This window comes from Mytilus trossulus, chromosome 3, assembly GCF_036588685.1.
Source record: "Mytilus trossulus isolate FHL-02 chromosome 3, PNRI_Mtr1.1.1.hap1, whole genome shotgun sequence".
Taxonomy (NCBI): Eukaryota; Metazoa; Mollusca; class Bivalvia; order Mytilida; family Mytilidae; genus Mytilus; species Mytilus trossulus.
Window position 1 is genome coordinate 23,583,352 of NC_086375.1, and position 13,604 is coordinate 23,596,955.

The 13,604-nt window shown below is 32.8% G+C and overlaps 2 protein-coding genes across 2 annotated transcripts; both read right to left on the bottom strand.

The window, feature by feature from the left end:
• Nucleotides 1-1,125: 1,125 nt before the first annotated feature.
• LOC134710668 (uncharacterized) lies at nt 1,126-5,217 on the bottom strand. The gene is made up of 2 exons (XM_063571055.1): nt 5,178-5,217; nt 1,126-2,857 (listed from the first exon to the last, which is right to left on the bottom strand). The coding sequence occupies exon 2, from the start codon at nt 2,837-2,839 to the stop codon at nt 1,133-1,135; it is 1,707 nt and encodes a 568-aa protein (XP_063427125.1). The 5' UTR covers nt 2,840-2,857; nt 5,178-5,217; the 3' UTR covers nt 1,126-1,132.
• A 3,406-nt stretch (nt 5,218-8,623) lies between these two features.
• LOC134710553 (E3 ubiquitin-protein ligase TRIM71-like) lies at nt 8,624-11,777 on the bottom strand. Its single transcript, XM_063570923.1, has 2 exons — nt 11,722-11,777; nt 8,624-10,352 (listed from the first exon to the last, which is right to left on the bottom strand). Exon 2 carries the CDS (start codon nt 10,331-10,333, stop codon nt 8,624-8,626), a length of 1,710 nt encoding a protein of 569 aa, XP_063426993.1. The 5' UTR covers nt 10,334-10,352; nt 11,722-11,777.
• Between the last annotated feature and the right edge of the window lie 1,827 nt (nt 11,778-13,604).

The window sequence follows — 13,604 nt, forward strand, 5'->3', positions numbered from 1 at the left end:
GGAAATAAAGATTTGTCAAAAATAGACCCGGGATTTCAGGATTGTACCGATCCCATATCTATCTTGTCTATTCTTTGAAAAAAAGAACCTATCATGCACTTTTTATTATGGTTTGATCTAGTTCTCAGATATTATAAACAATAGGTCAATTATTATATTTAGTGTATGGAACAAACAATGTTGTACATATAAAAAAGAAGATGTGGTATGATTGCCAATGCCGGAGACAACTGCATACAAGAGACAAGACAACAAAACTTTAGGTCACCGTACGGCCTTCAACAATGACCCATGTCCGCCTGACTGTTTTTATATTACTTTGGCCTTAATTTCATGGCTCATTGGTCAATGTTGATTTTGTGGTCGGATCTGACCTTGATAATGTTAAGTTAATGTATTAAAAACTTCACAATAAAGACGTTCACTGCATTTGTTTGTACCTGTTGTTCAGGGGTTGTTGTTTGTTGTGGTTCACTAGTGTTTATCCTTTCTTGTTTTTTTGTGTGTATGGATTAGTTTTGGTTTTTCTGTTTAAATTGTTTTACACTAGTCATTATGAGGCCCTTTATAGCTTGCTGTTCAGTGTTAGCCAATGATTTGTGTCGAGGCTGAACTTTGACTATTTCACTTTGGCCTATAATTGTTTACTTTTCATACATTGTGACTTGGATGGAGAGTTGTCTTGTTGGCATACCACTTCTACTTCTTTCTCTTTCAACATAAATTCAATCAGAAGTGAATTAGGCGAGACATTTCAGAGTGTGCACTGTCTTGACAGAAAGGTTAGCATAGTAAAGTTTAGTTTCAGTATCGAGTTTACTTACACCACAACTAGTTTAGCTTAAAAGGAACATAGTCTTAGACATTTAAATTATTTGATTTGCATAAAGGTAACAACTGAAAGTCCTTCTGATGCATACTATTACTGTTTTCCTTTTTTGAATGATATGTTATGTGTTCGGAAATATAGGATAAAAATGTCTTTATTAAATATATATGAAAAAGTGAATAAATATGTATTTTAATAATTAAGGATTCATATGCCTTCATGAGGAAAATGAAATGTCCTTGAAATGATTAGACACTATGTCTAGGTACAATTCTATTCAAAATAATAAAATAAAAGAGCATTTCAAACTTTATAAACAAAACATGTCTGATATGATTTCTCATTTTTCTCACCACTTATATGACTTGACACTATCATCACTCCAGTTTCTCTGTTGATGTCTATAGCATAAGATTGTTTGATTCCATCAGCATCTGATAGTATTGTCTTACAGTTCTTACCATCGGGTGATACTACCACGATACTGTTGTTTCCATAAGATGCTATATAAACAAACCCATACTTGTCTAATGTAAGTCCTTTTGGTTTGTCAATGTATTGATGCTGAAATGTCCATAGAGGTTCACCAGTGGCTTTGTAGCAGCAGACTGCATTTTCTCTGAAATTGGTACCATAGATATTTCCTTGGAATAATGCAACACGAAGAAGTCCTTCCATTCCTTCTAAGATTGTATGAGACATGTCACTCAGATTCACTGTAGTACACTGTCCGCCACTACTAATGACTAATATTTTACCATCACTTGCTACTCCAAGACATGCATGAGAAAGTTTAATTGATTGAATAATTTTACTTCTATTTACATCCACCAGGACTGTCTGGTTTGCTGGTCCTAATGAGACAGCCACTGTATTATTCATGACAAGGCAACCATCACATGGAAACTCTGTGAATGTTACTACTTTTCTGATAAAAATGCCATCATTACTGAACAACAGTAGTTGGTTACTGTTGTTATCAAGTACTATAAAATTCCCATCAGGTAATATAAGACAGGCAGATATATATAAAGACTTTATATCTTTTGAAATTGTCAGTCTTGTCAACAAGGATGGTTTTATTTGTTCCACTCCAGGACCTTTTGGAATCAAGTGCTGTGCTTGATCTTTTCTTCCAGCCTTTATTTTTAGAGTTGAAGTGGTGGTATTGATATTGATAATTCCAAATAAATTGACATCTTGTAAAAATGATTGAAGAGCAGATGAAAGGTTGACCTCTAAATTTTTTTCAATGAAATGGTCTCCACTTTCTAAATCTTCTATATATTTTGTGGTTTGTGATGTAATTTTCTCGATCTCTCTTAGAGCAATAAACCTTTGTAGCTCTGTAGTATATCGTGTCGTTTCAGAAAACTGGCTCTGTATTTGGTTTATCTGACTGGCTCGCTGTTCCATTTGTTGCACGAGATTGGCCATGTTTGATTTAAGCTTGGAGTATTTAGACTCTAAATCATTAAGTAAGTCTTGCTCTAATTTGTCTAAGTTATCATCAATCGATTTCCTCATATACCGTATTTTCTCGATGGCTTTTGTGTTCTGAGTATTGGAGGTAGTGATCCTGGTTTGCAGATACTTTATGGCTGTATCTATGTTTTCCTTCACAATCTTTAAATCTTTTTCAAAAAGTTGCACTGAGGCAGATGATTTGACTTGCTGAAGGATATCTGACAAAGGTTTCATTTCTTGACACATATTGTGTTTATCAGTGACACACTGGACACAGCATGGACAGGCATGGAAAGAACAGTAAAGTTCAAACTTCTTCTTGTGGTCTCGGCACTGGCTACTTATTTTCTGCATGAATGTAGGTAACTTTTGGTAATCATCAGCTGACATGGTTTTATGGTTCTTAGACAGATGTGACTTGCTGTGAGGTTTTTCACAGTCTCCACAAAATAAAACCTCACATTCTGTGCACCAAGTGACTGCTGAATTGGAGATTCCATTGTCATTGCAAATTGTACAAAGTTGTTTGACTGATGAGGCCATTACTTTTTCTCTCTACATCTGAAATATATGGGGGAAAGCTCTCTATAAATATGAATGAGTAATATAACAAATAATTTGCCGAAAAATATTACTGTAGTAAGTAATCAGTATTATGAATAGATTCTACAAGTCCCAATATCTCATGACAAAACATATGCTAAAGCTATATGTATTAGGAAACTGTAAAAAGAAAAAGAAAAGAAAAACAGGGATCAGCAAGACAAGATCTTCAAAAGTGCAGCTTTCCAAAATTATCAGTTGACTCCTTGAAGGAACTTAAATGACGACTTTTATCATTTTTGTTTTGTTTTTACGTACTATCTTGAAAACTATAATGAAAAGATAGATTTCTAAACTGCAAAGTTTTACATATCTACAAATAGATCAAATAGAAGAAATTGTTAATCCGCTCTCTGTAAGAATTAGTGAGAACTTTAGATTGGCAGAAAGACAAAATCTATTTGATTGAAGAGGTATGTCAACTTCTAATATGAGTTATTGTCCTTTAAGATGGATTTTTATGACCCATCCCCATCTAGGGGGCATTATTTTTGTCGGTCTGTGCGTCCGTTTGTTTGTTCAGTCGTTCTTTTGTCTGACTGTCTGTCTGTCCCACTACATATTTAAGGTTTAGGTCAAGTTAGAATGAAATTCAAAACAGTGTGGCTGTGGCCATTTATTGACACATTAAATTCATCCATTGACTAGGACAATTTAGGTTAACGTTTGTATGTAACGACCACTGCTCACTTTGCACTTTTAATAGACTCATAAACTATGGGGTCACCAAAGGTTCTCATTACCTAAATAAAGTAATTCAAAAAAATAATCAGAAATAACACGATGTTTTGATTGATATCAATTATATTAAATCAAAACTTAAAGATTATTCCTGATTAATTTTTCGAATTATTTTATAATTAAAGGCGTTTAGAAGCCTTTGGTGACCCCACAGTTTAAATGTCTAATGTAGGTACGTCTTGAACAGTGGTCGTTACAGACAAAGGTTCACGTAAATTGTCTCAGTCAATGGATGAATCTAATCTGTCAATCAATAGCCACAGCCACACTGTTTTGAATTTCATTCTAGTTTTTGATGCAGTTTAAGTTCAATTAATTTGAAACTTAGTGCACACGCATATGCTATAACCTTTTGTATGCTTATGTTAAATTAGAGTTTTTATCCCAGTTTCACAGTCCGCTAAACATAGCAAATGAACGTGCTAGTGGGTGTTAAAGTGTTTTTTTGGGTTTTTTTTGGTCAGGGTAGTTTTTTAGTTTTTTATGAAATTGAAATCCAATCAACTTGAAACTTAGCACATTGTAGTTTTTTATGAAATTGAAATCCAATCAACTTGAAACTAAGCACATATGGTCATTATGATATGATCTTCACAATTTAAATGCCATTTTAGAGTTTTGACCTCAATTTCACGGTCCACTAAGCATAGAGAATGGTAATGGGAGTTGGTCCTCTATGTACTATAAACACATTCTTGTTCCTTTTTAGTTTTGTTTTGGGAACCAAAAGGTATGCTTGCCTAAGAAAACTTCAAATAGCTTAACTAGATCTACAAATAGGTCATATCTGAAATTAATAGTTAACTTAAATGATATTTTATTTATTTTTGCAAATTAAAAGCAGAGAGACCATGAACAACAAAAAATAATCAGTCAAACATCAACTTTATAGTCCACCAAGGTATTTATAAGTTGCACCGAATGATCAAGTTGAGAAAAATTATAAGACTCTTAATTTCGAACCTTAAGTTCATTCTCGGAGTGACAAGAGAAATTAAAATATATACAAAACAAGAATGTGTCCTCAGTACACGAATGCCCCACTCACACTATCATTTTCCATGTTCAGTGGACCGTGAAATTGGGGTAAAAACTCTAATTTGGCATTACAATTAGAAATATCATATCAAAGGGAACATGTGTACTAAGATTGAAGTCGATTGGACTTCAACTTCATCAAAAACTACCTTGACCAAAACATTAACCTGAAGCGGGGCAGACGGACAAACGGACGAACGAACGAACGGACGCACAGACCAGAAAACATAATGCCCCTCTACTATCGTAGGTGGGGTATAAAAAGAGTGTACTATCTCCTTGAAATTTAGGGACTGTGTCAGAATAATATATCATATAAACATGATAAAGTAAATTTTCCCTTTCTTGTGTTGGACATTTATTATGATTTTACTTTCTGTTTTAAACATTCAAGGATTTCTTGCTTTATGTACTGATATACTATTGCCAGAGTTTAATGAAATTTTTATTTTAGTTAATTAAATAACTGTGCTATTGAACTATTTGAATCGATTCTTACCATGAACATTTTGGCGGAAAGAAATTTGAACAGGGAAGTAAAATGTCTAATATCTGGGACACTTCCGTATATTATTGATTCAAATAGAACTTCTTATCCCAACAGTTAAATGTCTGTGTTTGATTATAAATTTGATACACTAATATTTTTTTTTTTATTTAAATGCGTGTGCTTTCATACTTACTTAAAAACACTCAACAATTTTTAAAGAATCTCCAATGTGTGTAATCACACAAATCTGATAAATATTGTTTTTGACATTCAATTAAAACAACTTTCATATTTTAATTATTCATCAAACATCTTTAAAAAAATATCAATTTTGAATAAGTTTTAGTATAACGTAGTCAATAGTTATAAAAGATATCAGTATTATAACTACGTACGCCAGACGCGTGTTTCTACCTTTTTAATGACAATACATGTAACCCATTAAGGCAGATGAAGAACTGCATGATTTAAATTATAGAAACAAAACATTATTTGAATCTGGAATAATTTTGAATTCTGGAAATTGATAAGAAATTTATGATGAAAATAAACCAAATTAATGAGACACAGAGGGGAGGGGTAGTTAGTTTATACAGAAATAAAGCAAAGGAAATTTGAACCTAAGTCGTGCAAGAAGGGCTAAACCCCTAAAGATGGTTAGTTTTCATCATACATTTCTTTTTATTTTAACATAGATTAGAATTATTCCAAAATCAAATATTTGCTTTTTTAAAAGATCATATACTTCTTAAAAAAGAAACATGTTTGTACAAGATATTCCATACAGAAATACTTGTAATAATTTTATTAAGACAAAAATATATTTTTTGGCACCTCCCCTAAAAATTAATAAAGCTTTGACCGCTTAAATAAACACTATTTGTATTTTTAGTCAACTTAGGTCAAAATATTTCACAATCTTCGTGTGTTTTTGGCATATTTAACCTTGGCCGCCATCCACTATCCAAATAAAGGCAACAGTAGTATAACGCTGTTCAAAACTCATAAATCCATGGACAAAAAACAAAATCGGGGTAACAAACTAAAACCGAGGGAAACGCATTAAATACAAGAGGAGAACAACGACACAACACCGAAACAGACCAAGCATCACAGTTTTGATATTGACGAATTCTATATCGAAATTGGAATCTTTTGGTTACAATCATTTCGGATCATAGATGGCGGCCAAAGTTATCTTAACGCTTTTAAGTCTGAAAATTGCAAAAAATCGACATATTTTGACAAAATGTCTAAAATGGGCTTCGTTTTCGTGGTTCATTGGTCATTGTTCATAGTTTGTTTCTTATATACTATTATAAGCATCTGGTCAAGTATATTGAAATAAAATTAATGCATATGTTGTGTACAGGTTATTATTTTGTACAAATTATAATGTGTACAAAACAACTGTACAAATTATAATTTGCATTTTGACTTTGTACACATTGTAATCCAAAATATTCCTGTACACATTATAATTTGTAAAAAATCAGGCTAAATTTCACTTATAACTTGTACAATATTTTACATGGTATAATCTTAAAAATCAAATGATAAAAAAAAACTACGAATCAATATGAAAGACACTGATAACTGTATATACAAAACTATAATAACAATACTTGTATTTGTTGGAGCAGGTGAGCAAACATTGACCTCGAATTACACAATACATACTGCATTTTGCGTTTCAACCGCCTTTACATTTCTAAGAAAGAAAGAGAAAGTTGTTAATACGGAATTTGTGTAACAGACATAGAAGAGTCAAAATAGATTCTAGTTGGTTTCTGCTTAAAAAGGAGAGATGAAAGATACCAAAGGAACAGTCAAACTCATAGATCGATAACACTCCTGATAAATTACCAACTATTGTCACTCCACATCTGATAGCTTTCCTACTTGTCCTTGCACTAGTACTGTATAAGCCAATCAATATGTGGAATTTTAACGTGAAGTATAATAAAACTATATTATACTCCAAGTAACTGACAAAAAATGTCTGTCCTTCTATTGAGCTCAAACTAGCCAACGTATGACCAGTCTTTTAGGGATGATATATAATCTGTTTGAAATTACTAGATTATACATTTGTAGTAATAAATCAGAGAATATACACAACAGACTGACTGACTGGTTGCTAGCTTTTTAACAGTACACAATCATTTTAAATTAACATATTTTGCCAAAAAGGCATACTGTCTTATAATGCCCGGGAAATAAAGATTTGTCAAAACTAGAACCGGGATTTCAGGATTGTACCGATCCCATATCTATCGTGTCTATTCTTTGAAAAAAAGAAGAACCTATCATGCACTTTTTGATTTGGTTTGATCTAGATCTCAGATATTATAAACAATAGGTCAATTATTGTATTTAGTGTATAGAACAAACAAAGTTGTACAAATAAAAAAGAAGATGTGGTATGATTGCCTATGCCGGAGACTTCTGTGTACAAGAGACCAAAATGACACAGAACTTAACAACCGTACGGCCTTCAACAATGAGCCATGTCTGCCTGGCTGTGATTATATTACATTGGCCTCAATTTCATGGCTCATTGCTCAATGTTGATTTTGTGGTTGGATGTCAGGCACTGCAAGCAACAGGACCACTATATTTGGGGAATATAATGATTATAGGGTGTAATGTCTGTCTGGCTTGGTTTATTTTACTCACTCGGCTCTGAACTTGATAATGTGAAAGTTTAAGTACTAGTAGTAAAACCTTCACATTAAAGACTTTCATCTGCATTTGTTTTCACCTGTTGTTCAGGAGTTGTCGGTTGTTGTGGTTCACAAGTGCTTATCCTTTCTTGTTTTTTGTGTATGGATTAGTCTTGGTTTTTCTGTTTGCATTGTTTTACACTAGTCTTTCTATGGCCCTTTAAAGCTTGCTGTTCAGTGTTAGCCAATGCTTTGTGTCGAGGCTGTACTCTGACTATTGTACTTTGACCTATAATTGTTTACTTTTCATACATTGTGACTTGGATGGAGATTTGTCTAATTTGCATACCACTTCTACTTATTTCTATTTCAACATAAATTCAGGCATAAGAAAATTAGGCGAGACATTTCAGAGTGAGCACTGTCTTGACAGGAAGGTTAACATAGTAAAGTTTAGTTTCAGTATCGAAAATATTTACACCACAACCAGTTTAGCTTAATACGAACATAGTCTCAGGCATTTAAATTATTTGATTTGCATTAAGGTAAAAACTGAAAGTCTTTTTGATGCATACTATTACTGTTTCCTTTTTTGAATAATATGTTATGTGTTCGGAAAAATAGGATAAAAATGTTTATAAATATAAAAATATATATGATAGTGAACAAATATGTATTTTAATAATTTAGGATTTATATGCCTTAATAAGGAAAATGAAATGTCCTTGAAATGATTAAACACTATGTCTAGATACAATTCTATTCAAAATAATAAAATAAAAGAGCATTTCAAACTTTATAAACAAAACATGTCTGATATGATTTCTCATTTTTCTCACCACTTATATGACTTGACACTATCATCACTCCAGTTTCTCTGTTGATGTCTATAGCATAAGGTTGTTTGATTCCATCAGCCTCTGATAGTATTGTCTTACAGATCTTACCATCTGGTGATACTACTACGATACTGTTGTTTCCAGAAGAAGCTATATAAACAAAACCATTTTTGTCTAATGCAAGTCCTCGTGGGCTGGCAATGTCTTGATGCTGAAATGTCCACAGAGGTTCTCCTGTAACTTTGTAGCAGCAGACTTCATTTCCACTGACATTGGTACCATAGATATTTCCTTGGAATAATGAAATACGAAACACTCCTCTCATTCCTACTAAGATTGTATGAGACATGTCACTCAGATTCACTGTAGTACACCGGCTGCCACTATCACTGATTACCAAAGTTTTACCATCACTTGCTACTCCATAACAGTTGTGAGAAAGTTTAATTGATTGGATAATTTTATTTCTATTTACATCTACCAGTACTGTCTGTTTCTCTCGTCCTAATGTAACAGCCACTGTATTATTCTTGACAAGGCAACCATCATATGGACTCTCTGAGAATGTTACTACTTTTCTGATAAAAATGCCATCATTACTGAACAACAGTAGTTGGCAATTGTTCCTATCAATTATCATAAATTTACCATCAGGTAATATAAGACAGGCAATCATATTTAAAGACTTTATATCTTTTGGAATTGTCAGTCTTGTCAACAAAGATAGTTTTATTTGTTCCACTCCAGGAACTTTTGGAACCAAGTGCTGGGCTTGATCTTTTCTTCCAGCCTTTATTTTAAGAGTAGAGAGGGTGGTATTGATATTGATATTTCCAAATGAATTGACATCTTGTAAAATTGATTGTAGAGCAGATGAAAGGTTGACCTCTAGATTCTTTTCTATGAAATGGTCTCCACTTTCTAAATCTTCTATGTATTTTGTCGTTTGTGATGTAATTTTCTCAATCTCTCTTAGACCAATAAACCTTTGTAGCTCTGTAGTATATTGTGTCGTTTCGGAAAACTGGCTCTGCATTTGGTTTATCTGACTGGCTCGCTGTTCCATTTGTTGTATGATACTGGCCATGTTTGATTTAAGCTGTGAATGTTTAGACTCTAAATCATTAAGTAAGTCTTGCTCTAATTTGTCTAAGTAATCATCAATCGATTTCCTCATATACCGTATTTTCTCAATGGCTTTGGTGTTCTGAGTATCGGTGGTGGTGATCCTGGTTTGCAGATACTTTATGGCTGTATCTATGTTTTCCTTCACAATCTTTAAATCTTTTTCAAAAAGTTGCACTGAGGCAGATGATTTGACTTGCTGAAGTATATCTGACAAAGGTTTCATTTCTTGACACATCTTGTGTTTATCAGTGACACACTGAACACAGCATGGACAGGCATGGAAAGAACAGTAAAGTTCAATCTTCTTCTTGTGGTCTTGACACTGGCTACTTATTTCTTGCATGAATTTAGGTAACTTTTGGTAATCATCAGCTGACATGGTTTTGTGGTTTTTAGACAGATGTGACTTGCTGTGAGGTTTTTCACAGTCTGCACAAAATAAAACCTCGCATTCTGTGCACCAGATGACTGCTGAATTGGAGATTCCATCGTCATGGCAAATTGTACAAAGTTGTTTGACTGATGAGGCCATTACTTCTTTCTCTTTACATCTAAAATATATGGATAAAAGCTCTCTAATATGAATATGCTGGGAGTGAATCGGTTATATAACAAATAGTTTGCCGAAAATTATTACTGTATTAAGAAATCAGTATTATGAATAGATTCTTCATGTCCCAAAACCTATGCTATGGCTATATATTATAAGGAAACTGTAAAAAGAGAAAAAGAAAAAAAGGAATCAGCAAGACAAGATCTTCAAAAGTGCAGCTATCCAAAATTATCAGTTGACTCCTTAAAGGAATCCGTAATATCTATAAAACTATAATGAAAAGATAGATTTCTAAAATGCAAAATTGATCAATAAGTACTACATATCTAAAAATAGAAGAGGGCATTATTTTTGGTCGGTCTTTGTGTCCGTTCGTTTGTTCAGTCGCTCTTTCGTCTGGCTGTCTGTCTGTCCCACTGCAGATTTAAGTTTTTGGTCAAGTTAGTTTTTGATGTACTTAGTTTTTTTGAAGTCCAATTGATTTGAAACTTAGTTCACACATTGCTATAACCTTTCTTATGCTTATGTTAAATTAGAGTTTTGATCCCAGTTTCACGGTCCACTAAACATAGCAAATGAAAGTGCTAGTAGAGGCCACCAAAGTGTAAAGTTTTTGGTCAGGGTAGTTTTTCAATTTTTGATAAAATTGAAATCCAATCAATTTGAAACTTTGTACATATGGTCCCTATGATATGATCTTCCCAATTTAAACGCAAGTTTCGAGTTTTGACCTTAATTTCACGGTCCACTGAACATAGATAATGGTAATGGGTCATCTATGTACTATGGACACATTCTTGTTCCTTTTTAGTTTTGTTTTGGGAACAAAAGGTATGTTTGCATAAGAAAACTTCAAACAGCAAAAATTATCAGCTTTACCAGATCTACAAATAGGTCATATCTGAAATGATGGTTAACTTAAATGATATTTTATCCATTTTTGAAAATCAAAAGCATAGAGACCACGAACAACAAAAAATTATCAGTCACACATCTACTCTATGTATAATCTTGGAGAGTCCACCCAGGTATTAATGAAGTTGCACCGAATGATCAAGTTAAGAGACATTATAAGACTCTTAATTTCTAACCTGAAGTTCATTCTCGGAGTGACACTGAGAAATTAAAATATCTAGAAAAAAAGAGTGTAGTATCTTCTTTAAATTTTTGGACTGTGTCAGAATAATATATCAAATAAAGTAAATTTTCCCTTTCTTGTGTTGAACATTTATTATGTTTTTACTTTCTGTTTTAAACATTCAAGGATTTCTTGTTTTATGTATTGATATACTACTGCCAGAGTTTAATAAAATTTTGATTTTGGTTAATTAAATAAATGTGCAATTGAATTATTTGAACATTCTTACCATGAACATGCTGACAGAAAGAAATTTGAACAGGGAAGTAAAATGTCCAATATCTGGGACGCTTACGTATATTATTGATTCAAATATGAATTCTTATCTCAACAGTTAAATGTCCTTGCATGAATATAGATTTTTACTTGTCATACTTACTTAAAAGCACACAACAATTTTTAAAAAGCACTCAACAATTTTTAAACATGTAAAGAATCTCCAATGTGTGTATTACACAAATCTAATCAAAATACTGAAGTACTGAACATCGGATGACCGCAAGGTCTTGCGGATGGCCAAAACATAGCACTTGTCACAGAAAATAATTACACCTCTATACCTGAAACTGAGGTTAATTTACAGAAAAATTTCATTTTTTTTTAAGAGACAAGTTCGTGCGTGAATGATAAATAATGACAGGAAATTCAACTTCGTAGTAATAACTATTGCATTGTAGTGATACAAATCAGTATACACTGGTTTGTTGTTATATATTATATTCATATAACAGTTAATGTATCTATAATTTTCATCCATTTGTATATCATTATTTTCTACTTATGTAATAATAGTACAGTACAAGTGCATGGTGGAGAATAGTGAAGTACAAGTGCATGTATACTAATAATATCTTTATTTAGAGAGAGCAGAGACATATATACATATATATGTCTCTGGAGAGAGTAACTCATTTGGATTACACCAATTTTCAATAAGGCTCTCTAAATAAGGCTCTGTATAGTGGCCGGTTAATTTCATTTCGCATTTTCGGATCGCCCTTCTTATTCTATAGGGCGAAAACGCGGAAGTCGAAAAAGAAAAAAACGCGAAGACGAAAACGCAAAAACGCGAAATATTTTTTTCTTTCCGATTTCGGTTTTTCGACTTCGCGTGTTCGCCTTTTCGCGTTTTCGACTTCGTGTTTTCGCCCTATAGAATATGAAGGGTGGAAACGCGAAAACGCGAAATGGACAACGTTGCGAAAACGCGAAGTATTTTTTCTTTCCGATTTTGTGTGTTCGCGTTTTCAATGATTATAAATATTATCAATGATTTTTTTACTTATATCTAATGACAACATTTTCATATTAATAATTTATGTTATAAACAAAAATATCTTTATCGGTATTCGTTGAAGAGATGTATTTATAACAATAAGGAATGCCATTTTGCACTCGTTAATATCCGCGTAGTTATCATTAATATAGATCGATTAAAAACCTAAAACGAATATTACTTAATGGAAATCGAGGCGATAGCAAAACACCGAAATGTCCTCTCGGTCATCCGCTGTAAAATAAAAAAAACGAATATTACGTATTGGAAATCTAGGCGATACCGGAACGCTCACACGGTCATCCGTTTTTAAAATTATGTTTTTACTTTCATAACTTTTTTTTTATTAAACATCTTAAAAAAAAAAGGGAATTAGTTTTAGTATATTAACTTAGTAAACTTCCATGACAATACATGTAACTACTTGCATGATTTCAAAAATTAGAATCAGAAAAATATTTCAATCTGGAATAATTTTGAATTCTGGGAAATCGCTAAGAAATGTATGATGACAACTAACTTTTTTATTTACTGTTTAAATTAACCATCCCCCCCTCTCATTAATTTTAATGAGAGGGGGGGTTAATTTAAACAGTAAATAAAAGCAAAAGTAACTTGAACCTAAATCGTGTAAGAAGGACTAAACCCATAAAGTTGGTTAGTTTTCGTCATATGTTTCTTTTCAGTTTAACATAGTTTAGAATTATTCCAGAATCAAAAATTAGCTTTTTTAAAAGTTCAATTACTTCTTTAAAAGGAAACAAGAGGCGGATTTAGGGGGGGGGGGGGGGGTTGCTTATATAGGGAATCACTGAAGCGTGACTGGAGCGGGCCCC